At 35.6% G+C, this 25,310-nt stretch overlaps 2 protein-coding genes across 5 annotated transcripts in view; both read left to right on the top strand.

Moving 5' to 3' along the window:
* Positions 1-3,354, top strand: part of TTC6 (tetratricopeptide repeat domain 6) — a 248,960-nt gene extending 245,606 nt beyond the window's left edge. For all 4 annotated transcript variants that reach the window (XM_074213416.1, XM_074213417.1, XM_074213418.1 and 1 more), the window contains one exon: positions 1,364-3,354. In XM_074213416.1, coding sequence (XP_074069517.1) covers positions 1,364-1,497 — 134 coding nt within the window. In that variant the 3' untranslated portion in view covers positions 1,498-3,354. The remainder of the gene's footprint in view (positions 1-1,363) is intronic.
* Positions 3,355-18,604: 15,250 nt separating this feature from the next.
* SSTR1 (somatostatin receptor 1) lies at positions 18,605-22,519 on the top strand. The gene is made up of 2 exons (XM_074231554.1): positions 18,605-18,706; positions 19,319-22,519. The coding sequence occupies exon 2, from the start codon at positions 19,675-19,677 to the stop codon at positions 20,845-20,847; it is 1,173 nt and encodes a 390-aa protein (XP_074087655.1). The 5' UTR covers positions 18,605-18,706; positions 19,319-19,674; the 3' UTR covers positions 20,848-22,519.
* The last annotated feature ends 2,791 nt before the right edge of the window (positions 22,520-25,310 follow it).

Consider the following 25,310-nt stretch of genomic DNA (forward strand, 5'->3'; position numbering starts at 1 on the left):
AACACCAGTTTATGGAGCAGCATTTATATATCTATATACCTATATATAAATAGATGTGTGTGTGTGTGTGTGTGTGTGTGTATATATATATATATATATATATATGTGTGTGTGTGTGCGTGTGTGTGTGTGTAAATGCATATATAGGCATATATATGGAGGTAAATATGATATGAAGAATTTGTCCTTTTTTTCTAAAAGTTCATTGATGCCTCTTGCCTACTTAATATCATCTGTTGGCATTATAATTGGTTCTTATTTCCTAATTCAAATTTCCTAGAATTTGGAAGGAAAAACATTTTAAGCCAAAATAATTAATGCATCTTCCCATTAGCTTTAGAAATAAGTCAATGGACTCAAAGAGTGACTCTACTTAGAATAATACCTTTTATTTGTTGAGTTTAGTTACAAGAGGATTTAAAAATAAAAAAAATTTTGAGAAGGAATGGGAAAAAGAGAACTGAAAAACCTAAAATGTTTTATATTAACAGTTCAGAAATATATGTGGGAAAGGACTTTCAAGGTAATTTTTTGTTAATTTTGAATTATTGTGAATTTCCAAAAATATGAAATATACTCATATTCAACTTTAAGTAGGGAAAAAATTCAAAAGCAAATAGAAATTATTTTTAGTTAACTGTGTCACCATCCCCTCCATTTGTAGAATGCATAACACTCTATACTGGGCCCATTTCATATCCAGTATAGGTCATTGTCTAAAAACAAATCTTTCTGAAAATAATGTGGTGTAGGTATTCAATGAGAAATAGCACTAAATATGGGAAGTGATTAGGTTTTATATAAAATTAGTTTTATTTGTTTGATTTTTTTTGCAAGGCAATGGGGTAAAGTGACTTGTCCAAGTTCACATAGTTAGGTAATTATTAAATATCTGAGACTGGATTTGAACTCAGGTCCTCCTGACTCCAGGACAAGTGCTCCATCCACTGCACCACCTAGCTGTCCCCTTAATTTCTTTTATAAAATATATCCTTTATATAAATATAAAAAAAGATGAATTCAGAGAAACATACTTTAACCTTTAAGCTATTTTTTTAAAACCTCTCCATATTTCTCATCCCATAAAGTTTATTCATTTGCTCAAGAATCAAGTATCTTCATCCTAACTCAACTGTTAGGTTTTAAAAGTTTGTAAACTGATTTTGACAGTTAAGCTACATGAGAAAGAATGAATAAATCTGCCATAGCATGATAAATTTGACACCATGGATAATTTGTTGGAATGTGATTTCAATAATGGTGCTATTTAAGTGTTAAAATAATGTTTAACTCCCTAAAAATGACACTATTTTTAAATTGATGGAATAAAATGAATATTGAAATGTTTTATTGTCTTTTGCAGCCTTGTCATTACAACCTAATGACCATCTGGCATATAAACTTAGAGCAGATGTTCGTGGAAAAATGGGTTTGATTGAAGAAGCTCTGAAGGATTATAACCAATCACTCCACCTTCAAGAATTTGCTAAAGCTTAGATTAGATAGGATAGGTAATGCAAAGTATTACAGAGAAACAATAACCTTTCTTCTCTAAACTGAAATATATTTTAATAGATAGAATTAGTATCATTTCTGAATGATTTTTAAACTTTTGCATAATTATCAAAACAATTAGTAGTTTAATATTTATTCCATCTTGCGATTTTTAAATTACTATATTATGAGCTACATTTGTCTGGTCAGTCCAAATAACTGAACTTCTTGGTAACATGTAATTGCTGTTATCTTCAAGTTAAGAATTTCTTTTTGAAACAATAATACCTACCATATGGATAAAAAAAATGTGTCATATCTTAAAGAGTTAAATAGTAATGTTTTCAGTATAGTTCGATTTTTTTAACAGAAAAATTAACTTCCTGACTAAAAAATTCCTTTTTTTTCTTATTGCCCACAATAATGTTCATTATATACATTCCTTCAATGGCATATGTAATCTCCAAATGCACTGCTTGAACATATTAATTTATGGAAACATTCTCCTGATCAATATATACTTTTTAAAGGTGAACATAATCTACTTCAGACATCTTAGTGTCATTATATCATATAAGTGGAGTCAATATCCCAACAAAAAAGTATACATATTTGCATCGGAACAAGCACTTCCCATCAGTAATCTATTTCTTTCATTTAGTAGATCTCTTCTAAAATGAGTTTCCTGAGAAGTTCACCCAAAGTCTTCTAGGAACTTCCTTCCTTTCACATTATTGATGATAACAAACTTGCAACTATTGCACTGTTTTATTTCACTCCTCACATAGTCAATGAAGCATAAACAAATGTTTAAATCTTCTGCCTCCCACTTTCAGGTTCTACTGCCTTGTATCCTTCCCACCTCAAGTGCCTGATCTCACTTGAGCTCATCAATAATCTTAAAGTAAATGATGTTCACCTACCTCCCATGCTAGAAGTTATAATGTGAGAAAAGAGATTAGAGTTTTTCTTCTTGTTTTAAGTCTCTTGTTGGTATTTCTTATCAAACCAATAATGCATCTATTTAACACAGGGTTTCCATTCCTTGCTAACTTACCTAACTGCTGATTTTCTGCAGTGTGATTTTATAGTGATTGATTTGGCAAGGTATTACATAACTATCTTCAATTGTTATTTGCAAATAGTATAACTTTTATTTTAAATGCTGAAGGATAATGATTATATTTCAAGCTTCATTGCCAAAAAAAGTGTTCAAACTACAAAAAAATTCAATCAAGGCCTTTTTAGGAAATATCTAATGTCTCAGTTGTAGACAACAGATCTTACTCCTTCACTGTGGCCTTCAACATTCATTTTAATAACTTCTTAAATAGTTTCAGATTTGTTGTCTATTTGTCAAGATATTAGCTAAGCATATCTAGGTTATTTGTATTCTTGACAGAAGTGAAGTGCATTCATGAGACTCAATTCTGAATCTCTCTTGTAATGTCAAACATTCAGTTTCTGATGGGTTACTTTTATATACATCTATTAAAATTCAGTAGGCAGGATGTTCATAATAGTCAGAATTAGTTTGGATTAAACCTGGACTAGTTTCTGTGGCTAAGATTTCTATAAAGTCAATCTTCAAACCTTGAATTTTGATTCCTGCACATTATTTTTGCCTTCCCAGTTATAAACTTGAAACTTGAAACCAAATTAATTCAAATCAACTATATTAAGACTATATAGATTTAGTTATAGATTAAAAGTCAAGAAAAGCAAAAGTTTTGCTCAATAAGCTGTAATTCCAACGAGCTGGCAAAGAAAGATCACTTTTTTCTTTCTCCTGATGGGTTTTAAAATGTGTAATTTTAAACAACTTCTCAGAAAAGAGCAAATAATAAACATTAAAATCTATTTTAATGTTCATATTCTCTTCTTGTTTTTAATACAGATAATGAAATTTTACGTTTTTTAAAACACATTTTTTAAAATACATGTCTTGTGTTCTGCTGTTTGCCATTAACATTATTATAAAAATTTCCATGTTTTCTTATGGTTCAAATAATGTTCTATGTTGATATCTCATTGCTGCATGTGACCTTGAAAGCTATGCTGGTCAAGCAAAGGCTCTGGCAAGACTTCAGATATAAGTTCAAAAGACTCTATGTCTGTGGCCCTAGGACTTAACCTCAGGAACAGGATCAGTGCCAAAAAATTGACTGAAACAAAATCGGACTTTTTTGGTCACAAAAATTCACAGAAGACTTTCTACTAAGGCACAGGAGTTATAATTTGTCTTTTTTGAAGGAAGTATCACATTTACGAAATCTGATTTTTTTAAAAAATATTTTAAATCCTATATATTTTTCATTTTTAATAGCTCTGTCATGTTAATAATAATAGTAATAATGTTTTCCTTCATTTTCTTTTTTTTTTAGGTTTTTGCAAGGCAGTGAGGTTAAGTGGCTTGCCCAAGGCCACATAGCTACATAATTATTAAGTGTCTGAGGTCAAATTTGAACTCAGGTACTCCTGACTCCAGGGCTGTGCCACCTAGCTACCCTGTCCTTAATTTTCAAAGAAGATCATGACATCAGGGAAGTGATCGGGGCAGTAATTAGAGTACTGACCTTAGAGTCAGGAGGATGGGAGTTTGGTCCAGCCTCAGACTCTTGCCACATACTAGCTGTGTGACCTTAGGCTTGTGACTTAATCCTGATTGCCTCACATACAAGGCCATCTACATCATCCTGAATCAATCTGAGCCATTAAACTCAGATGGCTCTGGAGGAGAAAGAGAGGCTGGTGACTCAGCACAGCACCCCCTCACTCAAATCCAATTCATGTACTTGCCCTTGCACCTCCCTGATGAACAGCAGTGAAGGATAAACTTCATCATCATAACTATATAACCTCATAATTTTCTTTACCCTTTCCCCACTGTGAGGTATTTAGACCATCTCTAATTTGTAATTGTTATAAATAGTACTATGAAAATATTTATAGAAATTAACATTTCTTTATTTCAATTGCTTAGAGAATATATCCTCAAAGTGGAATTTGAAGTTCTTTTACAAATTGCCAGGTAATTCTATAAGAAAGACCAGACCAATTAACAATGCAATAACTAAATTGTTTTCCTATATCACCAACATGAGGTTTTATCATTTATCAAGTGCCAATAACGTGCCAGACCCTGTGGTATGTACAAATAGAAAAGACAGTGCCTGCTGTCAAGGAGCTCATAATCTAATGGGAAAGAAAACACATAACGGATGTTTCAGTTGCAAGTAAGATGGAAAAGATTGCTTCATGTCTGTTTCTGATGTTGAACCATCTGACAGTGCCACATATGAAGTTGAGGGTGGTGGTGGATAGGATGCTGAGTCTTTTATCCACAAGATTTGTTCTCCTCAATGATGACTGCAATGACCAAAATGGAAGTAAGGCCTGTGGTTGGAGGATTATTGCTATTTCCAGGATATTTGGACTCAGGGCACTTGGGTTCTGGGTTTTCAGTTGAGGTCTGAGGGGAGATCATTGTTGGCAGGATGGCAGTAGTTTAACTTGCTTGATTTATTGTGTCTTCTATCTTTTTCTAAAGGTGCCTTGATGAAACAACTTAGTGATAAACATATTCAGATACTTAAGTGATTGAAGTGAAAAATAATGCCTTGAAGCATCTCCTCCTAGAAGTTTTTACTCCCTCCTTTCCCACACCACTACATTCATATGAATGGGCAACACAAACAAATTTTATGGTTGAGAAAACTGATTGACCTTAGACTCAGACAGCCCTGGATATTATATTGAAAACATAGTATTTAGAGGATATTCCAAGGACTCTTCCAAAAATTAGAAGATTTTCTAATCATAAGTTAGATAAACTTTGATCAGAAAGTTGGGGTTTTAAAAATAAACTTTTTGGTTGTGACCATTACTTAGTTGCCTCTAGAGGCAAAGTACTTTTTTTAGAGAGGAAAAACTCTGAAGACTGATAGAACATCCTATTTTACATATTTTTAATCAGTGTGTACATGTTATCTAGTATTCCATTAATTATTTTTTGAACTGACAGACAATTAGCAAGTAAGGATTTTTCCTTTGATACTTGGTAATGAGTCCCTTCTCTCAAAAGAGATGAAGTTTACTTGGTACTGCTATCTCTAAGATAAGTCAGGAAAGACAGAGCTTAATTCCTTTTTTTCTTGAGGAAGAAGATACCACATACACCCCACCAACTAAGGATGGCAGAACAGAAAGGATGAAAAGGAAAGAAATGAAGAGGAAACTACAATTTCATGCCTATTAGTAAAAGGATATCTCAAATGACTACACATCCAGGAGCAACACAAGCAGTATTTGCTCAAGAAAAACAGGAAGCCATACCTGGCAGAGATATAACAGATCATTAATGCCATACCCTCACAGATTAGAGAGAATTGGCAGAGAGCACACCATGCCAGACCAATGAAAACCACCAAGATAGCACCCCCAGAAACCATCAGCAGACCTGAAAAATCTTGTGTTTCCCCTTCTATACATAATCTCTCCATGGCAAACCCCATCATTTGGCTTTCCCTGAGTTTATTCTCCCCATGAATATTCTAGGTGGTCATGAGAGAGTATGTTCCAGGGTGCTGGGGGAAAGGTTCTTCTAATATTTTTCTAATTATGATAGTAACATTAATGTTTTTTAATCATGTCAATATTTTTATTCATTTTTCAGTTGTGGCTGATTCTTTGTGACCTCATTTGGGAGGGTTAAGTGACTTGCCCAGAGAAATATCAGCTGCATTTGAACTTAGGTCTTCTTGACTAAACCTAGCACTCCATTCACTGTGTCACTCAGCTGCTTCACAGGCATCTTTTAAACATTCTTACAAATATATACATGTGACCATGGTATGCTGTTTTCTTTATTTTTTTATTGTTTGTTTTTGCAAGATAATGGGGCTAAGTGACTAGCCTAAGGTCACACAGCTAAGAAAGTATTAAGTGTTTGAGGTCAAATTTGAACTCAGATCCTCCTGACTCCAGGGCTGGTGCTCTATCCACTGTGCCACTACCCACCCCAGTATACTGTTAATTATTTTGTCTAAAAGAAATTTTTGTCTTTCCTCAGTAATATTTTTCTCTACCTTTTCAAAAGGGCAAATAAAGTTTAAAGATATTGTTAGTTATTTTCCAGCTCTTCTATTTTTAGTAAGTACCATGAATATGAAAAACAACCTCCAATCTAATCAGATAAATGGTTAAAGGAGACAGAAAACAGTATACATAGAAAAGGCAGCTAGGTGGCAAAATGGATAAAGTGTTAGGCTTAGTCAACAAGTTCAAATTCAGCCTCAAAACTTTGTGACCTTGGGCAAGTCATTTGACCTCTATTTGTTTGTAGACTGGTGATCCACTGGAGAAGGAAATGGCAAACCGCTCCACTATCTTTGCCAAGAAAACCTCAGGGACAGAGGACCATGGGTTCATAAAGAGTCCCATACAACTGAACATATTAAAAGGTGTCAGCTATGCTTTTTTCACTTATAGTTGTCCTAGAGTATTCAAAAATGAGCACTATGAACTCAAAAGAAAACTAATGGGAGGGGAATAAAGAACTTTACAATGTGATGCAAAAAGATTTAATATAAGGAGTTATCCACACATCCAGAACCATCTTTTTAAGAAGCCCCAATTTTCTTCCTCATTGGAACTGTTTGTGTTTCGAATATCTGAGGAATTTCCCATTTCTCTTCTATAAGTGACCTGGCCTTGGGAGCCTATATATTTGAATTCTTTCAAATCCACTCTTCTGAAATTTGTGGTAGTCATCAGACTATGCCCATTCCCCCACCCCCACCCCCTTGGTCACTTAGGACCCATGGACCTGGAGTCAGGAAAATCTGAATTCAAATCAGACACTTGACTAGCTGTGGGACCATGGTCATATCATTTCTCTCTAAGCCTTAGTTTCCTGAACTATAAAGTAGGGATAATAATGACCCCTACTTCTCAGGACTGTTAAAAGAATCAAATGAAACAATATTAATAAAATGCTTAGCATACAGCCTGGCAAAGAGTAGACAATAAATGCTTATTTACTTCCTTACCATTCACGTAATTTCAAGTGACTCTTCATGACTCCATGGTTTGCCATTTCCTTTCTTCAGCTTATTTTACAGATGAGGAAACTGAGGCAAACAGAGTTAAGTGACTTGCCCAGATCTGAGGCTTCATTTGAACTCAGAAAAATGAATCTTCCTGATTCCAGGCTCCAGCCACTGTACCACCTAGGTACCCAACTTCAACAACAAGTTTCTCCTTTTTTTGGTCACCATCTAGGATAGTATTTCTCTTTACTGCTTACTCTAATTGTTTATTATTTAAATATTTTTATTATGAAATTATCACCTATCAGTAAACCATAAACTTTCCATTTGTAAAGGATAGAAAAAGTGGATTGTATTGAAAATATACAATATATGACTTTTTTGAGAGAGAGAGAGAGAGAGAGAGAGAGAGAGAGAGAGAGAGAGAGAGAAAGAGAGAGAGAGAGAGAGTCAGTCTTGTCCCCACTGGACCTCTATTTTACCTGGGCAAGGATCATTGTTTCAGTTCCCTTCTCTATAAAATAAGAGATTTAACCAATTTCTAAGGTTTCTTACCACTCAAAATCTGAAATCTATTCAGAATAGAAACAAAGTAGTTAAAAATCAAGAGATATTTTAGAAGTAGGGAAAATAGAATTTGCATAGAATCTTTTAACTGCATTCTTAGCAGGATTGGCACACCAATTCCCACTCTTTTTCCCTGTGAGTATTTTTATATAGTCTATCCACAATATCCTCATATAAGAAATGTCTTATAAAACTTTCTTGAAGTTCTTTCTTTGCTTTAAAGCTGTGTTTAAAACTTATTTTTAATAAATCAGGAACAACTTATAAAGAAAAATAAGAATAAAAGAATAGTGCCAACACTGCTTTTTTTTACCCTGTTGCATTTGTGAATGTACTTAAGCTCTCTTCTTGTTAATATACTTTATATTTAATATATAGTATATTTAATATACTTTTTCCTTTAAAATCACCTTTAGTATACCTTTCATCCAGAAAAGTGCCATACCCTCAAAAATATTCTTTTCTAAGAATAAATGCAGTGTAATTTTTATTGTTTTCAACAACAGAAACAAACGAAATATGTAAGAACATATTTCGTTAATCAGTCACATACTTAGACTAAGAAACAAAAAAGTTTTCAAATTGGAATAGTAATAAGACTGCTCATGAATCATGTTTAGATAGACAAGGAAAACTTGACAAAAACCCAGGGATCATTTTTTGTCATATTTGCTTTCAAAGCTTGAAGCCATTTTGCCTGGACTCTATAAATACTTGTACCCAGTGTCACTGTACAACACTGTACAGACTTTTGGGGGATGTTTTATACCAGGTGTTCTTACTAAATATTCCTTTTCCAAAAGTTATTTAAGGGCTGACTGACAACACCAATGGGAGCTCGAGTCAGTAGTACTAAACCTCTTCATGTCACACTTAGAACCATTGAGGAGATGTAGCCAACCCTGCCTGGGATCTATTTAGAATATTGCTACAATAGTCACAAATTTAGGTTACACTGGGTGGTCGAAATGTGTATTGCATTCCATACCTAAATTCTATCAATTCTTTGTCAAGAGGTCCTAAGTGCTTTATCATCATTCTAGAATTTTGACTGGTCTTTGAATTAATCAAACTAATTAAGTCCTTAGAGGATTTTTTTCCTTATTACAATGTTTTAGCCAAGATATATTTTTTTTTTCATTACAAAGAAGTAATCATAAAAATAATTTGGTATCTGTTCAAATAATAGGTGGATTAATAGAACAGATTAAATACATAACATTTAGAAACAAATAAATACAGGTTAGATAGTTCTAACTATGAACTATAGTTCACGCCCAGATACTGGGGCATGAAATCCCTATTTGCCAAAACACACACACACACACACACACACACACACACACACACACACAGATTTATTTATTTCTTTATAAAATGGTTTATATATAAAATGTCACAACATAAAAAGGAACAAAGAAGAAATTACTTTTCATATTTAGGTTTGGAGGGAGAGTTCATAACCAAAAGACAAGATCATAGAAGATAAAGTGGACAATTTTGATTCCATAAAATTGTTTTTACAAAAAACAAAAATCAATTCAGCTAAAATCAGAAGTGATATAAATGAGAAAAAATTATTTGTATTGATTTTCCAAATAAAGTTCTCCTTCCCAAGATATATAAATAATTTATAAGAATGAGAAACTATGCAGTTGATCAAAGAATATGAACAGGCAGTTCTTAAAGACATCAAACTATCAACAAACGTGAGAAAAATGCTCCAAATCACCAATTATTAAGGAAAATGCAAATTAAAGCACCTTGCACATCAAATTGACAAAGCTAACAAAAAGGGAAAATGAGAAATATTAGGTTTGGGGAAAATGGGTAGAAATATGAATTGAACTTAGGAATCTACCTCTCAAGACAAACCCAAAAACTCTATGAACATAATTACAAAGCACTTCTCACACAAGTCTGATCTAAACAATTGGAAAAAAATGTCATTTGTTCATAGTTAGGTTGAGTGAATATAATAAAAGTGACAATCTACCCAAATTAAGTCATTTATTCAGGGCCATACCAATCACACTACCAAAAGCTATTTTACTGAGCGATACATACATATATATATATACATATATATATATATATTTATATACATATATATACATACATATACATATATATATACACACATATATACCAAAAATAGCCTAATATACCAGATCTAAAACTATACTATAAAATGGCAGTCATCAAAACTGCCTGGTACTGCTTAAGAAATAGCATAGTGGATCCAGTAGACTAGGATAGGTTCAAAAAAAATAGTAGGAAATGACTGCAGTAATCTATTGCTTGACGGATCCAAAGATGTTTGTTGCTGGTTTAAGAACTCATTATTTGACAAAAATTATTGGGAAAACCAGAAAATGGTATGGAAAAAACTAGGCATAGACAGACACACATCTCACACCATATACTAAAACAAAGTCAAAATGAGTACAGGATTTAGCCAAAGTGTGACACCAAAGACCAATTAACAGACCAAGAAATATTCTGTCAGATTTATTGACCAAGCAAGAAATAGAATATAATATAAATTGCAAAATAAATGATTTTGATTAAATTAAATTAAAAGGGTTTTGCACTAATAAAACCAATTCTGCCAAAATTAGAAGGAAAACTGAAGTCTGAGAAACAATTTTCACAGCTAGGGGTTCTGATAAAGGTCTTATTTCTAAAATATATAGAGAATTGAATCATATAAGGTTACAGTTCATTCTCCAATTGATAAATGGTCAAAGGATATGAACAGACAATTTTCAAATGAAATTAAAACCATAATCATAAGCAAAAATGTTCCAAATCATTACTGATTAGAGAAATGCAAATTAAAACAATTATGAGATTCCACCTCATATTTATCAGATTAGTTAAGATGACAAAAAGGGAAAACAATGCTGAAGAGGTTGTGGGAGGATTGGGACATTAATACATTGTTGGTGGAGCTGTAAACTGATCCAATCATTCTGGAGAGCAATATGGGACTATGCCCAAAGAGCAATAAAACTGATCGTACCCTTTGACTCATAATACCAATACTTGATCTATATTCATAAAAATTGGGAAAAGTTCAGCACGTTCCAAAATATTCATAGCAGTTCTTTTTTGTAGTGGCAAAGAATTGAAAAATGAGGGAATGTCTGTCAATTGGGGACTGACCAAATAAGTTATAGTATATGAATGTTATGGAATACCATTGTTCTATAAGAAAACAAAAATGGTCAGACTCTAGAGAAACATGGAACAAATTATAGGAAGTAAAGCTAAGCAAAGGAAGTGAAGAGAACATTGCACATATTTTTTTTTAGTCTTTGCAAGGCAGTTGGGTTAAGTGACTTGCCCAAGGTCACACAGCAGAGTTGGTGCTCTCTCCACTGTGCCACCTAGCTGCCCCAAATATTGTACACATTAACAACAACATTGTAAGTTGATCAACCTTTCTGGATGCAGCTCCTCTCAGCAGTTCAGAGAACCGGGACAACCCCAGGAGACCCACTATGGACAATGCTATCTCCATCCAGAGAAAGGAAAAAAAAAAAAAACCCTACAGAATCTTAATGAACACTATATTCATTTTTTTTAATTTCTCTTATGGAGGCAGCTAGGTAACACAGTGGATAGAACACTGGCCCTGGCTTCAGGAGGACCTGAGTTCAAATTCGGCCTCAGATACTTAACAATTACCTAGCTATTTGACGTTGGGCGAGTCACTTAACCCCAAAGCCTCAAATAAATAAATTTTTTTTAATTTCTCTTATGCATTTCTTTCCTATCTCATATTTTCTTTCTTTCCCTTAATCCTAATTCCTCATACCAAAAATGACTAATCTGTAAAAATGTTAAACACAAATGTGTGTGTACAATACTCACCTGACTGTTTGCCACTGGGGGAGGAGGGAGGGGAGGATGGAAGGAAATTATGTAACTTTATAATAGGTATATGCATGTGGATGCATGTTGAAAAACTTTCATGACATGTAATTGGAAAAATAAACTATCAATTAAAAAAGAAGTATGAATTGAGTCAATCATTTAGGAAGACAATTTGCAATTAAGTACATGCACACACACGCACACACACACACACACACACACACATAAATTATGTATACCCTTTCATCTAGTAATACTATAAGGTATAACAACACCCCCAAAAGACTCTATTACAAAAATATGTCGGTGCCTTTTGTAAACACAAAAAATTAGAAACTAAGGGGATGCCTGTCATTCAGTGGATCAGTGAAAAAATAACAGTTTATGATATAATGGAATACTAGTTAGCTCAAAAAATGAGAAAAAAGATAGTTTCAGAGAATTCTGGGAAGACATATGAACTGACACACAATGAAGTGAGCCAAACAAGCAGAACAATTAAAAGTGTCTACAAAATTGAAAATGAAAATATCTTTTAAAGATTTAAGAACTCTGGAATGGTCAGTCATGATTTTATATGAGTGATAGTAAACAATTCATGCTATCCACCCCACTCCAGGAAGAGAGGTTATGAACTCAAAATGCAGAATGAAACAGATTTTTGAACATGACCAATCTGGGAATTTGTTTTGTTCAACTATGCACATTTATTAGAAAAGTTTTTTTTTTCTTTCTCCACGCAGAAAAGAAGAGGAAACAAATTTTAACTAAAAAGAAAAGGAAACAGTAATACTAAACTAGTCTCCAACCACTATCCCATAGTTATTCACCTATAACATTCAAAAATCCTCTAGCTGTGTAGTTCTTTGATTTTATTAGGGTTCTTTTTTTTCTAAGTCTGCATTTTTGCCCCATAGAGCACTTTTCTTCCTGATAAATTCTGCTGGAGCAGGAAAGAAATTTCAGAAATTTACATAACTTCACAGAAATTTACAAAGCAATTGAATCTCATCTCTTTGCCCTCCTAGATTGATTTTAATTTATTTGTATAAAATATCAGATCTTCCTTTAAGTGTATTAGTCCCTCTGAAAAGAGGACTAAACCTATATGTAAATATTTACATATATACATATATACATGCATATATGTGTGTATATTTCCTTTCTTGGACTTAGTTTTGTCTATTGGTACCCACTCCTCCTTTCTTTTATTCGTACTTATTCCCTACTTTTTTTCCCTAGTAATTCATTGTGTTGGAGTGCTAGATTAGATAGAGATTTTTTGTTTTGTTTTGTTTTGTTCACTTTAATTGAGGGCAAAGAGGTTGTTTTTGTCTCCCTTATTTCTTCTGTTGATTGCTTTTCTTTTTGGTAAGGTGACACTCTGTTAGGATTTTCATTTTTCATTTGGTTGATTTATATTGGCACATGTTCCTACTTTTGAGGTGATAAGAAAGAACTCTAACACAACCACTCACTTTGCAGTCTTGTCTTTTTTCCCCTACCCTTCTTTCTACTTCTAATATATATACTCTAAATTTTCTCTCCCAAACTCCATTCCAGATCTCTGATACATTTTTTACTCTATAGTTATGGAGAATATTCAAAGGGCTGGAGATGTGTTTCTAGCTCATGTGCCTACACGACTGATCCTCTTTGATTATCCATTAATAGTAATTAGACAGCTAGATTTAATTAACTTTAAGAAATGAGTATTTACTATTATAGTAGTGTAACTGGTACAAAACAACTCCCAAAAAACTTGTGATAACATTGTCTCACAAATAGATAACAAGTGAAGGGAAAAGTAGACTAAAGTTTAAGAGTCTTAGCACTTGGTTGTTAGAAGTCTTATTCCCCTTCATGGAATATTTCTGGAGTATTTGGGCTCTTAATCTGGTTGATCCATGAACTAGATTGCAGGAATTTCATGAAATTTAATGAGAAAAAAAATTATGTTCATTACAATATAAAATTTCCTTTGTAATACATGTACTTTGCATTTAAAAACATTTTTTTCTGAGAGGATTAACTAAACTTCCAAAGGGTACTTGACAAAAAGGTTATGAACTCCTACCTCAGGTTTTATTTAGTTATCATACTCAGCTTTTTGTAATCTCAAAGCTGCCATTCCTCAATTTGTCTAGTTTGTCCTCACTTGCAATGTAAACTCTGCATCAGCTTTCCTGAGTACTAGAACTAGGAGTAGAAAATTGATGAAAAGTCCAAAATTCTCCAGCTCCCCAAAATTTACCAAGTCCTCCTATTGTCAAAGATGGAAGGAAATTAACGCTGGAGTATTTATCTTCCCCCACTTCCAGACACTTGCCTGAAGAGTTTCCCTTCTGAAAGATTCTAGAAATTCTTCAATTTTGAACTGGTCTTGCACTTTATACAAAACTCATAGTAGTTTTGTACAAACACCAACACGTCTGATCAGACTTCCTGTGCAATATCACTTTAGTTCATCCAGTGACTCTTAGACATCTAAATAGATCAAGGACTTTTTTCTCTTTGTTGAAGTCCATAATTGATTAATTTGATTGAGAAATGTTCTCATTTGGGTAAAGTATCAGGTTATTACAGCTCAGCATTTAATGTTAAGTGAGTTAGGATGACTAGATAGATTGACTCAATCAAAGCTCACACTTATATACAAAAATCAGAGTTGTCTGATAATTTTCATACTATTTCTTATAAGTAGTTTTGCAAGTTAAAATTTTATTCACTATAGCCTGTCAGAAACAATTTTCACCCTGTATTAACCTCTTCAATGCTTCTTTGTGAAGATTTGTTTTCTTTCCCCTAGTCAAACTTTGCATTTTACAGCTAAGTTATATTGCTTCTGAGATGGGAAACTTTTCAACATCTTAGGTGGCAAAAAGAGGCAAAGAACTTTGAGTATATTGAATCTAAGAAGTGGCCTATTTTATTATCTCAAATTTAAATCTAGCTTAGTGTGATTACTCCAATATAACTTATGAAATTCCATACTATATTTTCCCCCAATCTCTCAAAATTCTCTTTCAGCTATTTTGTGACCACTGTAACCATAGTTAAAACAATAATTGAAAAATTTAAACTATGAATTTTAAAAATATTTTAATGAGGGGACTTCCAGCAAAGATGGTGGAAAGAAGACAGGCACAGTGCTAACCTCCTGATCTTCCCTTATAAATAACATGAAACATGAAACATGAAACAAACCTCTTAGAAATCCAATCAACAAAACCTAGAAAGAAAAGCCAGGAGAAGAACATCCACTTCATGATCCATCTTCTAAGATCATGGATGAATCTGGTGCAAAGGGCTGACTCTTCCAGGAGCACAGGACTGGTGAGACCTTGTGAGCCTGAAACATCTAAGGATTAGCCTAATTAGACCAGCTTGATCAGGAGCCATGCTAGAGCCTGGTTGACCATGGGTGCTTGGGTCAACTAGGAAGCAAATTCAGCACTCCAAAGTTCATCTCTTTACACTGCGCCACACTGCCTCTGCTATATAATCTTTCTTTTGCAAAAACACATCTGAATTCAAATTTAGTCCTAAACTTCACTTAGATTTCTGTGTCCTTGATGTGGTTCTTTATGTAACAACAAATGCAAAGCACTTTATCAGAATATCATTAATATTGTTATTATTATTATTAGCAGCAACAAAGTTTCCCACCCAGCATTTCCCCCTTTTTGATTTTTGCCCCAGATTTATTTGGTAGCAGAAATAAGAAGCAAACTCTTTCCCTCCTCCCAAATACACGGAAGTCTGAAGTTCTGGATAATTTCATGATATGCATTCTTGAAATGTATTCATAATGTTACTAAATTCATATGGAGAAACAAAAAGTCAAGAATATTCAGGGATTTAATGATAAAAAGTGCAATAGAAGATGGCTTAGCCTTACCATATCTAAAATTATATTATAAAGCATCAGTCATCAAAACTGTTTGGTACTGGTTAAGAAATAGAGTGGTGGATCAAAGGAATAGATTGGGTACAAAAGAGACAGCAGGAAACAATTATAGTAATCTGCTGTTTGAGAAACCCAAAGAGTCCAGCTTCTGGGATAAGAACTCTCTCTTCAATAAAAACTGTTGGGAAAACTGGAAGTTAGTATGGCAGAAACTTGGATTAGGCCAACACCTCACACATTGTACCAAGATAAGATCAAAATGGATACAACATGTAGACATAAAAGACATTATAAGCAAACTAGGAGATCAAGGAATAGTTTACCTGTCAGATCTATAGAAAAAGGAAGAGATGGAGAACATCATTAAAAACAGATTAGATAATTTTGATTACATCAAATTAAAAAGCTTTTACACAGACAAAACCACTGTAACCAAGATCAAAAGAGGGGTGGCTAGGTGGTGCAGTGGATAAAGCACCAGCCCTGGAGTCAGGAGTACCTGCGTTCAAATCTGGGCTCAGACAATTAATAATTACCTAGCTGTGTGGCCTTGGGCAAGCCACTTAACCCCATTTGCCTTGCAAAATTCTAAAAAAAAAATACATTACCAAGATCAAAAGAAATGTAGTAAATTGAGAAACTGTTTTTACAACTAGTATTTCTGACAAAGGACTCATTTCTAAAATATATAGAGAACTGAGTCAATTTTATAAAAAAAATAAAACAAGCCATTCCTCAGGTAACAAATGCTCAAAGGATATGCAAAGGCAATTTACAAATGAGGAAATCAAAGCTATTCATAATTATATGAAAAATTGCTCTAAATCGTTAAAATGAAATTAAATTAAAGCGGCTCTGAGATACTACCTCACACCTCTCAGACTGGCCTATATGACCAGAAAGGACAATGTTCAATGTTGGAAAGGATGTGGGAAATCTGGTATACTAGTATATTGTTGATGGAGCTGTGAACTCATCCCACCTTTCTGGATAGCAATTTGGAATTCCACCCAAAGGGCAATAAAAATATGCATACTCTACTAGGTCTAAAAATGCACAATACAACTACTAGGTCTATACCCTGAAGAGATCATGAAAAAGGGTAAAAAAACATCACTTGTACAAAAATATTCATAGCAGCTCTGTTTGTAGTAGCAAAGAATTGGAAATTGAGAGAATGTCCATCAGTTGGGGATGGCTGTGGCATATGCATGTTATAGAATACTATTATTCCATTGGAAACCAGGAGGGTGGGAATTCAGGGAAGCCTGAAAGGATTTGCATGAACTGATGCTGAGTAGGTGAGCAGAACCAGAAGAACATTGTACACCCTAAAACAATATGGAGTTGATGATCAATCTTAATGGACTTGTTCATCCCATCAGTGCAACAATCAGGGACAATTTTAGAGCACCTGCCATGGAGAATACCATCTGTATCCAGAGAAAGAACTGTGGAGTTTAAAAAAAGACCAAAGTCTATTACCTTCAATTAAAAGGGAAAAAAGTGTCTTATGACTTACTTAGTTTTGCTATCTCTAGTATTTTATTTTCTCCTCAAGGATATGATTTCTCTCTCAACACATTCAATTTTGATCAATGTATGGCATGGAAACAATGTAAAAATATCAGACTTCTTTCTGTGGGGGGATGGGGGAGGGAAGGGAGGGTGGGGGGGAAATTGTAAAATTCAAAACCTTACAAAAATGATAGGCAGAAACTAGTATTGTATATAATTGGAAAACAAATAAAACATTAATAAAAAGTTAGGGGATGAGAATGAAAAAATGTATTCATAAAATGTTACATGATACTATTCTTTTTTTAGGTTTTTGCAAGGCAATGGGATTAAGTAACTTGCCCAAGGTCACACAGCTATATAATTATTAAGTGTCTGAGGTTGGATTTGAACTCAGGTCCTCCTGACTCCAGGGCCGGTGCTCTATCCACTGTGCCACCTAGCTGCCCCGATACTATTCTTGAGGCTTCACAACTCTCCTGTCACCCTCTATTCCCTGATCCAAAGAAAAATTTCTTTTTTTTTTTCATTGTTCCTTCCCACAGCTAAGGGAACATCTATCTTTTATGTGAAGCTACAAGCTTCAAATTGCCTTGTTTTATGCTTGTTATCTCTCAGGTAGAATGTAAGCTTCTTGAGAGCAGAAACAAAACCAAGTCGAAAATATAGGGTTAATAAATATTTCTTGAATTGAAGTTCGTAATCTTTATTGTGCAGCAAACTATAGTCAGGTCACACAGCAAGCAGCATGACCCCTTCTATATTCTCAGAAAACAGGATGGATTTCCAATAGCATTACAGCATGCTCCAGAGGGCGCCCTAAGTTCCATTTCAGGCAAAAATGTGCGACTTGGAGATTTGAAATGATTTGGACAACAGGTTCTTTGTTGTTGTTATTTTATTTGACAAGATTTCTTCTTATCCCTATAGCTGATTCCTATTATTGAAACATTTCCTTCTTTTGAAATAAAATTATTTTTTTTGTTTTAATAACGCTTAATCTTAAGCAACATTTGTGGTTGAGGTATGTGTATGTGGGTCCTCTGTGTGTTTGTGTGTGTGTGTGTCTGTGTGTGTGTCTGTGTGTGTGTGTCTGTGTGTGATGTGCGCGCGCATCAGCGGGGACCTGCCAAACAGGCTAAGTATTTCAGGAAGGGAGGGAGGAGGTGAGGAAAAGGGGAAGGGGTAGGTTTTAGTTGTATGACACTATGGATCCGAAGAGCTTCAAGGCAGCACGTGCCTTTGGCACTGATCACCAGAGAGTATCCCAGCAGCGCTTAAGGAGGTAAGATGGACAGGGCTGTTGCTCTCAGAGCACGTGAGGTTCAGAGAGAAAAAGAAGCAGTAGCGAGGGAACAGTGAGGAGGGGCAGACCGAGGACTCTGGCACCTAGCGCGGCGCATCGACCATGTCCGAGGTTCCCCTCTAAGTCACAAGCCAGAGCCGAGATAAACAAAACCAGAAGAGATCTGATGGGGTTCTCAATTCCCTGGGAATTCTGTCCCAAGCGCCCTTGACACCGGAGCTAGGCTTGAGGTCTCGCAGAGCCTCTTTCCGAGCTACTGGGATCTTTCCAATAATGGGGAGAAACTTCCCATTTTCTATTAGAGACTGGGAAAGGTGAAATGAAAATAGAGTTGGGTTTAGCAAGACGCCATCTCTCTCTCTCTCTCTCTCTCTCTCTCACACACACACACACACACACACACACACACACACACACACACACACACACACACCTCTGGGACAGTAACAGAAACAAGGTCTCCCTTTCTGTAGATTCCTCTCTGGGTCTGAGACGGTAAAAATAAATGGGGGAAAGCGGGGAAACGGGAATGAGAAGGGGATATAACTATATGGACCTCCAGTCTCCTTTTTATTCTTTTCCTTTTCGTAGCTCCTGACGTACTAGAGCTTATTAATCATTCACCAGCCCCAGAGCCTCGCCTATTAATCTTCTGCAGCTTGGTCCCTCAGTCAGCCTTCTTCTCTTCTCCCCCCCGCCCCCCAAGCTATTCTGCTCAGCGGAGCCCCGGAAAATCAGGCAGCAGCGCGCAGAGGAGACTCGGGCAATGCGCTCGGCCGCCAGCCCAGCCTGAGGACCTTTCCAAGCTGCAGCCCCCCACGCTGTGCCCCTCAGGAACTGAGAGAGGTGAAGGAGCTATTCGGCAAGTGGCAGCTGCCAAGGGCAGGGGGGACCGATCGCGGCCACCAGGGCAGGACCCGAGCGGGAGCGCAGCTAGCCCGGCCGGGATGTTTCCTAACGCTACTGCCTCGTTTCCTTCCTCCTCCTCCTCCTCCTCCAGCAGCAACCCCGGCAGCGGCAGCGGGGGTCCCGGCGCAGGACCCCTGGCTCCTGAGAGCACAGAGGAGCCAGGGCGCCAGGCGAGTCAGAATGGGACCCTGAGCGAGGGCCAGGGGAGTGCCATCCTCATATCCTTTATCTATTCCGTGGTTTGTCTGGTGGGGCTCTGCGGCAACTCCATGGTTATCTACGTGATTCTGCGCTACGCCAAAATGAAGACAGCCACCAATATCTACATCCTCAATCTGGCCATCGCAGATGAGCTGCTGATGCTGAGCGTCCCCTTCCTAGTCACCTCCACCTTGCTGCACCACTGGCCCTTCGGCGCGCTGCTCTGCCGCCTGGTGCTCAGTGTGGACGCCGTCAATATGTTCACCAGTATCTACTGCCTAACTGTGCTCAGTGTGGACCGCTACGTGGCCGTGGTGCACCCTATCAAGGCGGCCCGCTACCGTCGGCCCACCGTGGCCAAGGTGGTGAACCTTGGGGTGTGGGTGCTCTCGCTAGTGGTTATCTTCCCCATCATCGTCTTCTCCCGCACGGCTGCCAATAGCGACGGCACCGTGGCCTGCAATATGCTCATGCCAGAACCAACTCAGAGCTGGCTTGTGGGTTTCGTCTTGTACACTTTCCTCATGGGTTTTCTCCTCCCAGTCGGGGCCATCTGTTTGTGCTATGTGCTCATCATTGCCAAGATACGCGTGGTAGCCCTCAAAGCTGGCTGGCAACAACGCAAGCGCTCGGAGCGCAAAATTACTCTGATGGTAATGATGGTGGTGATGGTCTTTGTCATCTGCTGGATGCCTTTCTATGTGGTGCAACTGGTTAATGTCTTTGCTGAACAGGACGATGCCACTGTGAGCCAGCTCTCAGTCATCCTGGGCTATGCTAACAGCTGTGCCAACCCTATCCTCTACGGCTTCCTCTCAGACAACTTTAAGCGCTCCTTCCAGCGCATCCTCTGTCTTAGCTGGATGGAAAACACAGAGGAACCACTTGATTATTACGCCACCGCCCTCAAAAGTCGGGGGTACAGCGTGGAGGACTACCAGCCAGATAATGCGGAGTCCAGAGGTATCTATGGCAACGGAACCTGCACCTCCAGGATTAGCACTATTTGAAGGACTTGGAAGAGCAAAATTGGGCAGGGTTGGTGGGGCACAGGAGGTGTTGGAATGGACAGGAGGGGATATCACAATTCAATGAAGCATGTAGTAGAGTTGCAGGTCGAGTTGAAGGGGGAAGGGGCACATTAGAAAACTGGACAAGGAAATCGAAGGAAAAGTTGGAGCACTGTAATTTTGAAAGAAAGGAGTAAAGGGTTGAAATGAGCAGGAGCAATGAAACCGGGATGACATCCATGGCTGTACAGTGTGATTTCTTCGCTCTTTTTACTTTCAAGTGTCCCTTATCCCTACCATCTCCTTCCCCATTCTTTTAACCCTCTCAAAATTTCTATGGCTCGTTTTGGCATTATCTAGCTGATGATTTGTTGGTGTTACCTTATTCAATGTCAGAGTGAACTTTCGGTCCCTCTGTTCAACTATTCAGCTTCTCTTCGTTAGGTCAAACAAGTGGAACTGGCAAATTCCATTTATATTTCTTCTCGATCTCATGACCCCACTCTCCTCTACAGTGACAGGTAACTGGACCTAGGACTCTCATCCTCTACTGCCAGATCCCAAACACCAGTCTGCTTGTCTTGAAGAAGGAAAAACTCTGGAGAGCCTTCAGAGAAGTCTTTCTCCCTCTTTTTATCTATTATTTAAGGACTTTGTAAAAAGATATAGGAATAATAGAAAACTTTAACCCCGGGTTCGAGATTATACAAAGACAGTTAAATTTACTCTCAAACAAAAGAAGAAAACTTTCTGGGAAGAAACGGTACTTCTTCCTTACCCAGAGAGAGCTGGGTGCTTAGAACAATGGGAATCTACTTAGGGCACGGCACCAGCATTCTTAGTCATCCAGGAGCCTAAAATTCCAAGGTTGGGGTGATTACCTCCTTTTTCTTCTAATTAATATCTCCCCTCTCCCTAGCTCTCATTTCTAACATTCATTTCTGCTATCACTCCATTCACCCAACAAGAAAATTTAGACAGAGAGAGAGAGTGCAATTTCAAGGGCAAATTCAGATTTGATTTTATATGTGTTAACCTCCTGGTAAACTACTCCATATTATCTCCCAGCTTCTATTTCTAAAATTCAAGCATGGGGTATCAGGAGTTAAGTAAGGTCAACATTTGTGAGATATTAAATGGAACTAGACCAGAGAAGATAAAAGATTTATTGAAACTGTTACTGCTAGGGCTCTCCCAGATTTACCTACTTACCCTCCTTCATGCTCCACCCCATATCCTACCCCACCTATCAGCATCCCTGAAATTTAACTTTTAAGGGTTACTGTTTTTTTATCATGGTATGCATAATGAGTTCTATCTTAGTTGCATACTTATTCATTACTCATTTGACTGTATTTAAAAATTATATTACCTACCCTCTTCCATCTAAATACAAGTTCTTTGAATCGCATACAAGAAAACCTGGTAGAAAGAAGGTAATGTAGTCTTGAAGGCTCCTTCTTATATCCTTCACCCTTTCAGGGTCTTCTTTTCTTCCCTTTCCTTTCACTTTTCCTTGCTTTCTCTTTCCATTTTTTGGTGTATGCCTAGTAAACTTTTTAAATGTTTTTCATACATTTCTTATAATGGTACCTTGTTTGTAACATAGCAAATTATATTAACAACAATAAGTGCCCTGCAATGTATGGTGATAGGTCCTAGTTCTTTCCACTTTGAGCATGATTCTGTGCCATATTTGAGAAGATTTAAATATATGTATTATATATATATATATATACATATATGTATATATACATATTATATATACATCATATATATATATATATATATACATATATATATATATATATTGCTGTGTCAATGAAACAATGCCAAATATAGCTAACAGTAAACCCAGTTAGTGAATCACTTTCTGGAGTATATCACTCAAAAAAACTCAAGCTAAAAGCTCAGAAACATATAAAACACTAAGAACTGTAGGTCCAAGGAACATTTAACACTGTTTTCTGGGTTTTGACTTAGTTCAAGCAGGGGTTATCTTATCATGAAGTCTTCTTAACTCCTTAGGCAAAAATAGTTACTGTTTATTGCTTGTCTCCCTAAACAAATTGGAGCTGGAAGAACTCAGTCAAGCTCATAGTAAACATTATATGAATCTAAATTAATGCATGGTATGATGGAGTCTTCTTGCAAAGTCAGATGATTAGAAATTCTTAAGCACAAATCATTTTTGAAAGTAGACAGGTATAAATATTATATAAATACAAAAAACAAACCCTCATGTTCTTCCATTGATAACAGATGAAGCAAAACAGAAATTCTAGTTACTATTTTTTTAAAAAGCCTGAAAAATTATAACATTTCAAGAATAGTTAGCTTTCCTTAGCAAAAACTGTTTTTAAAATAGCAACTAAACTTAAAAATGATTCCTTTTTAAATGAAGTGGTTTTTTTTGTAGTAATTAAAACAAAAATTTGCCCCATATATCTTCATTTGTTAAAAAGAATTGAATTATTAAGAACAGAAAAGTTGACATATATAAAAATTTTATCTTCATTATTTTAAGATATCAATCTGGTCTTATTGTATCATTCTAGTCAATAAAATTATTATGTTAGATTAATAAAAGACATATTATTGTTTATTAATCTGTTTACAAGTTAATATAAACTCCCAATAAATGTAAACTTCTTGAAGTCAAGAACTATCTCAATCTTTGTATCCCCAGTGCCTAGCACAGTGCCTTGTACATTGTAGGTATTTAATAAATGTTTGTTCTATTGGATTTGGTTATGTATAATTTTACAATAAGAAATTTATTGCTGTAATTAACTACATAGAAGCATGTACCCCATAAACTATGGAAATTAGCTTGGGTTTTAATAAGATGCGTTTGGATTACCATCAGAAATGTTCTCTATTATTTTATTGTTAGAAAAAGAATCCTTAAAATTATGAATGATTATTCAATTAAGATATTTCTTTTTTTATTGGTAGTATATTAATTCCCTGTTGTTGTTATTAAACTAAATAGGGATCCAAACCCTCTCTCTGACTTTGCCTTACAGATAAAGCTTCTGTTGTTAGACCTTGTTGTAAAACACAAACTACTGATTCACATATACAGGTAAAAGGGCCAAAAGATTGTAGAGAAAAGTGACTGCCTACTGATTTATATAGGTATCTCAGCATAAGTAGAGTATAAGTACCCTTATTTTTCTTCATTTTTAAATTTTCTTTTAAAAGTAATCTTGAGGATCAAAGTATTTTCTAGTCTTGTCCTTGCAATTCCTATTTATGTAAAATATATTTCTATAGTCTCATCCCATCATACCATCCACTTTGAAGTCACAACTTGTTTATTGGATGATTTTAATCTAAGAGAAACCAGATTCTCTTGGTTTGTTTTTGAAGATATGGGAGAAAATGTTAAATGCTTCTTAATTAATATTAGCAATATCACTTTTATTTTTCTTATTCCTTCTTATAAATATCTTTTATACAGCACAGTGAAAGTGATGATAAATTGATAAATGAAGAAATTATATGACTGGAATCTTCCCCAAAAAATTCAATGAACCTAATTTGAATCATAACAGAACTGATATAGACTAAAATGTGTGCCCATTTGATCATAGAAATTTAAGATATAAGATATGCCTACAGCATTACAGAATACTATTGTCTCTCTCACTAAACTGGACACCTTTGTAAATTAAAGACAATATTTATTCTTACACACAAGTAGCTTATCCTGTCTTAATAACTAGCACTTTAACATTTATGAAGTATTTTACACATATTATCTTATTTGAACCTCATAGCAATGGAACCTGCTATTATTATCTTCATTTTGTTGATAAAGAAACTGAGATTGAAAGATTTTGCAACCCACACCCTATACCAAGATAGGATCAAAATGGATACAGGATTTAGACATAAAAGGCAATATTATAAGCAAACTAGAAGGTCAAGGAGTAGTTTACCTGTCAGATCTATGGAAAGGGAAGCAGTTTATGACCAAGGAAAAGTTGGAGAATATCATTAAAAATAAACTAGACAATTTTGATTACATTAAATTAAAAAGCTTTTGCATAGACAAAACCACTGTAGCCAAGATCAAAAGAAATGTAGCAAACTGGGAAACAATTTTTACAACCAGTTCTGACAAAGGACTCATTTCTAAAATATACAGAGAACTGAGTCATATTTAAGTCACATTTTTTTAAAAAAAGCCATTTCCCAATTGACAAATGGTCAAAGGATATGCAAAGGCAATTCATAGATGAGGAAATCAAAGCTATCCATAGTCATTTGAAAAATTGCTCTATAACATTACTTATTAGAGAAATGCAAATTAAAGCATCTCTGAGGTACCATGTCATACCTCTCAGACTGGCCAATATAACCAGAAAGGACAATGTTCATTGTTGGAAGGGATGTGGCAAATCTGGGACACTAATACATTGTTGGTGGAGCTGTGAGCTCATCCAACCTTTTTG

This window comes from Macrotis lagotis, chromosome 1, assembly GCF_037893015.1.
Source record: "Macrotis lagotis isolate mMagLag1 chromosome 1, bilby.v1.9.chrom.fasta, whole genome shotgun sequence".
Taxonomy (NCBI): domain Eukaryota; kingdom Metazoa; phylum Chordata; class Mammalia; order Peramelemorphia; family Peramelidae; genus Macrotis; species Macrotis lagotis.

Excerpts from the sequence above, each read along its gene's own strand:
- SSTR1 (XM_074231554.1), top strand. The coding sequence starts at position 19,675 with ATGTTTCCTAACGCTACTGCCTCGTTTCCTTCCTCCTCCTCCTCCTCC.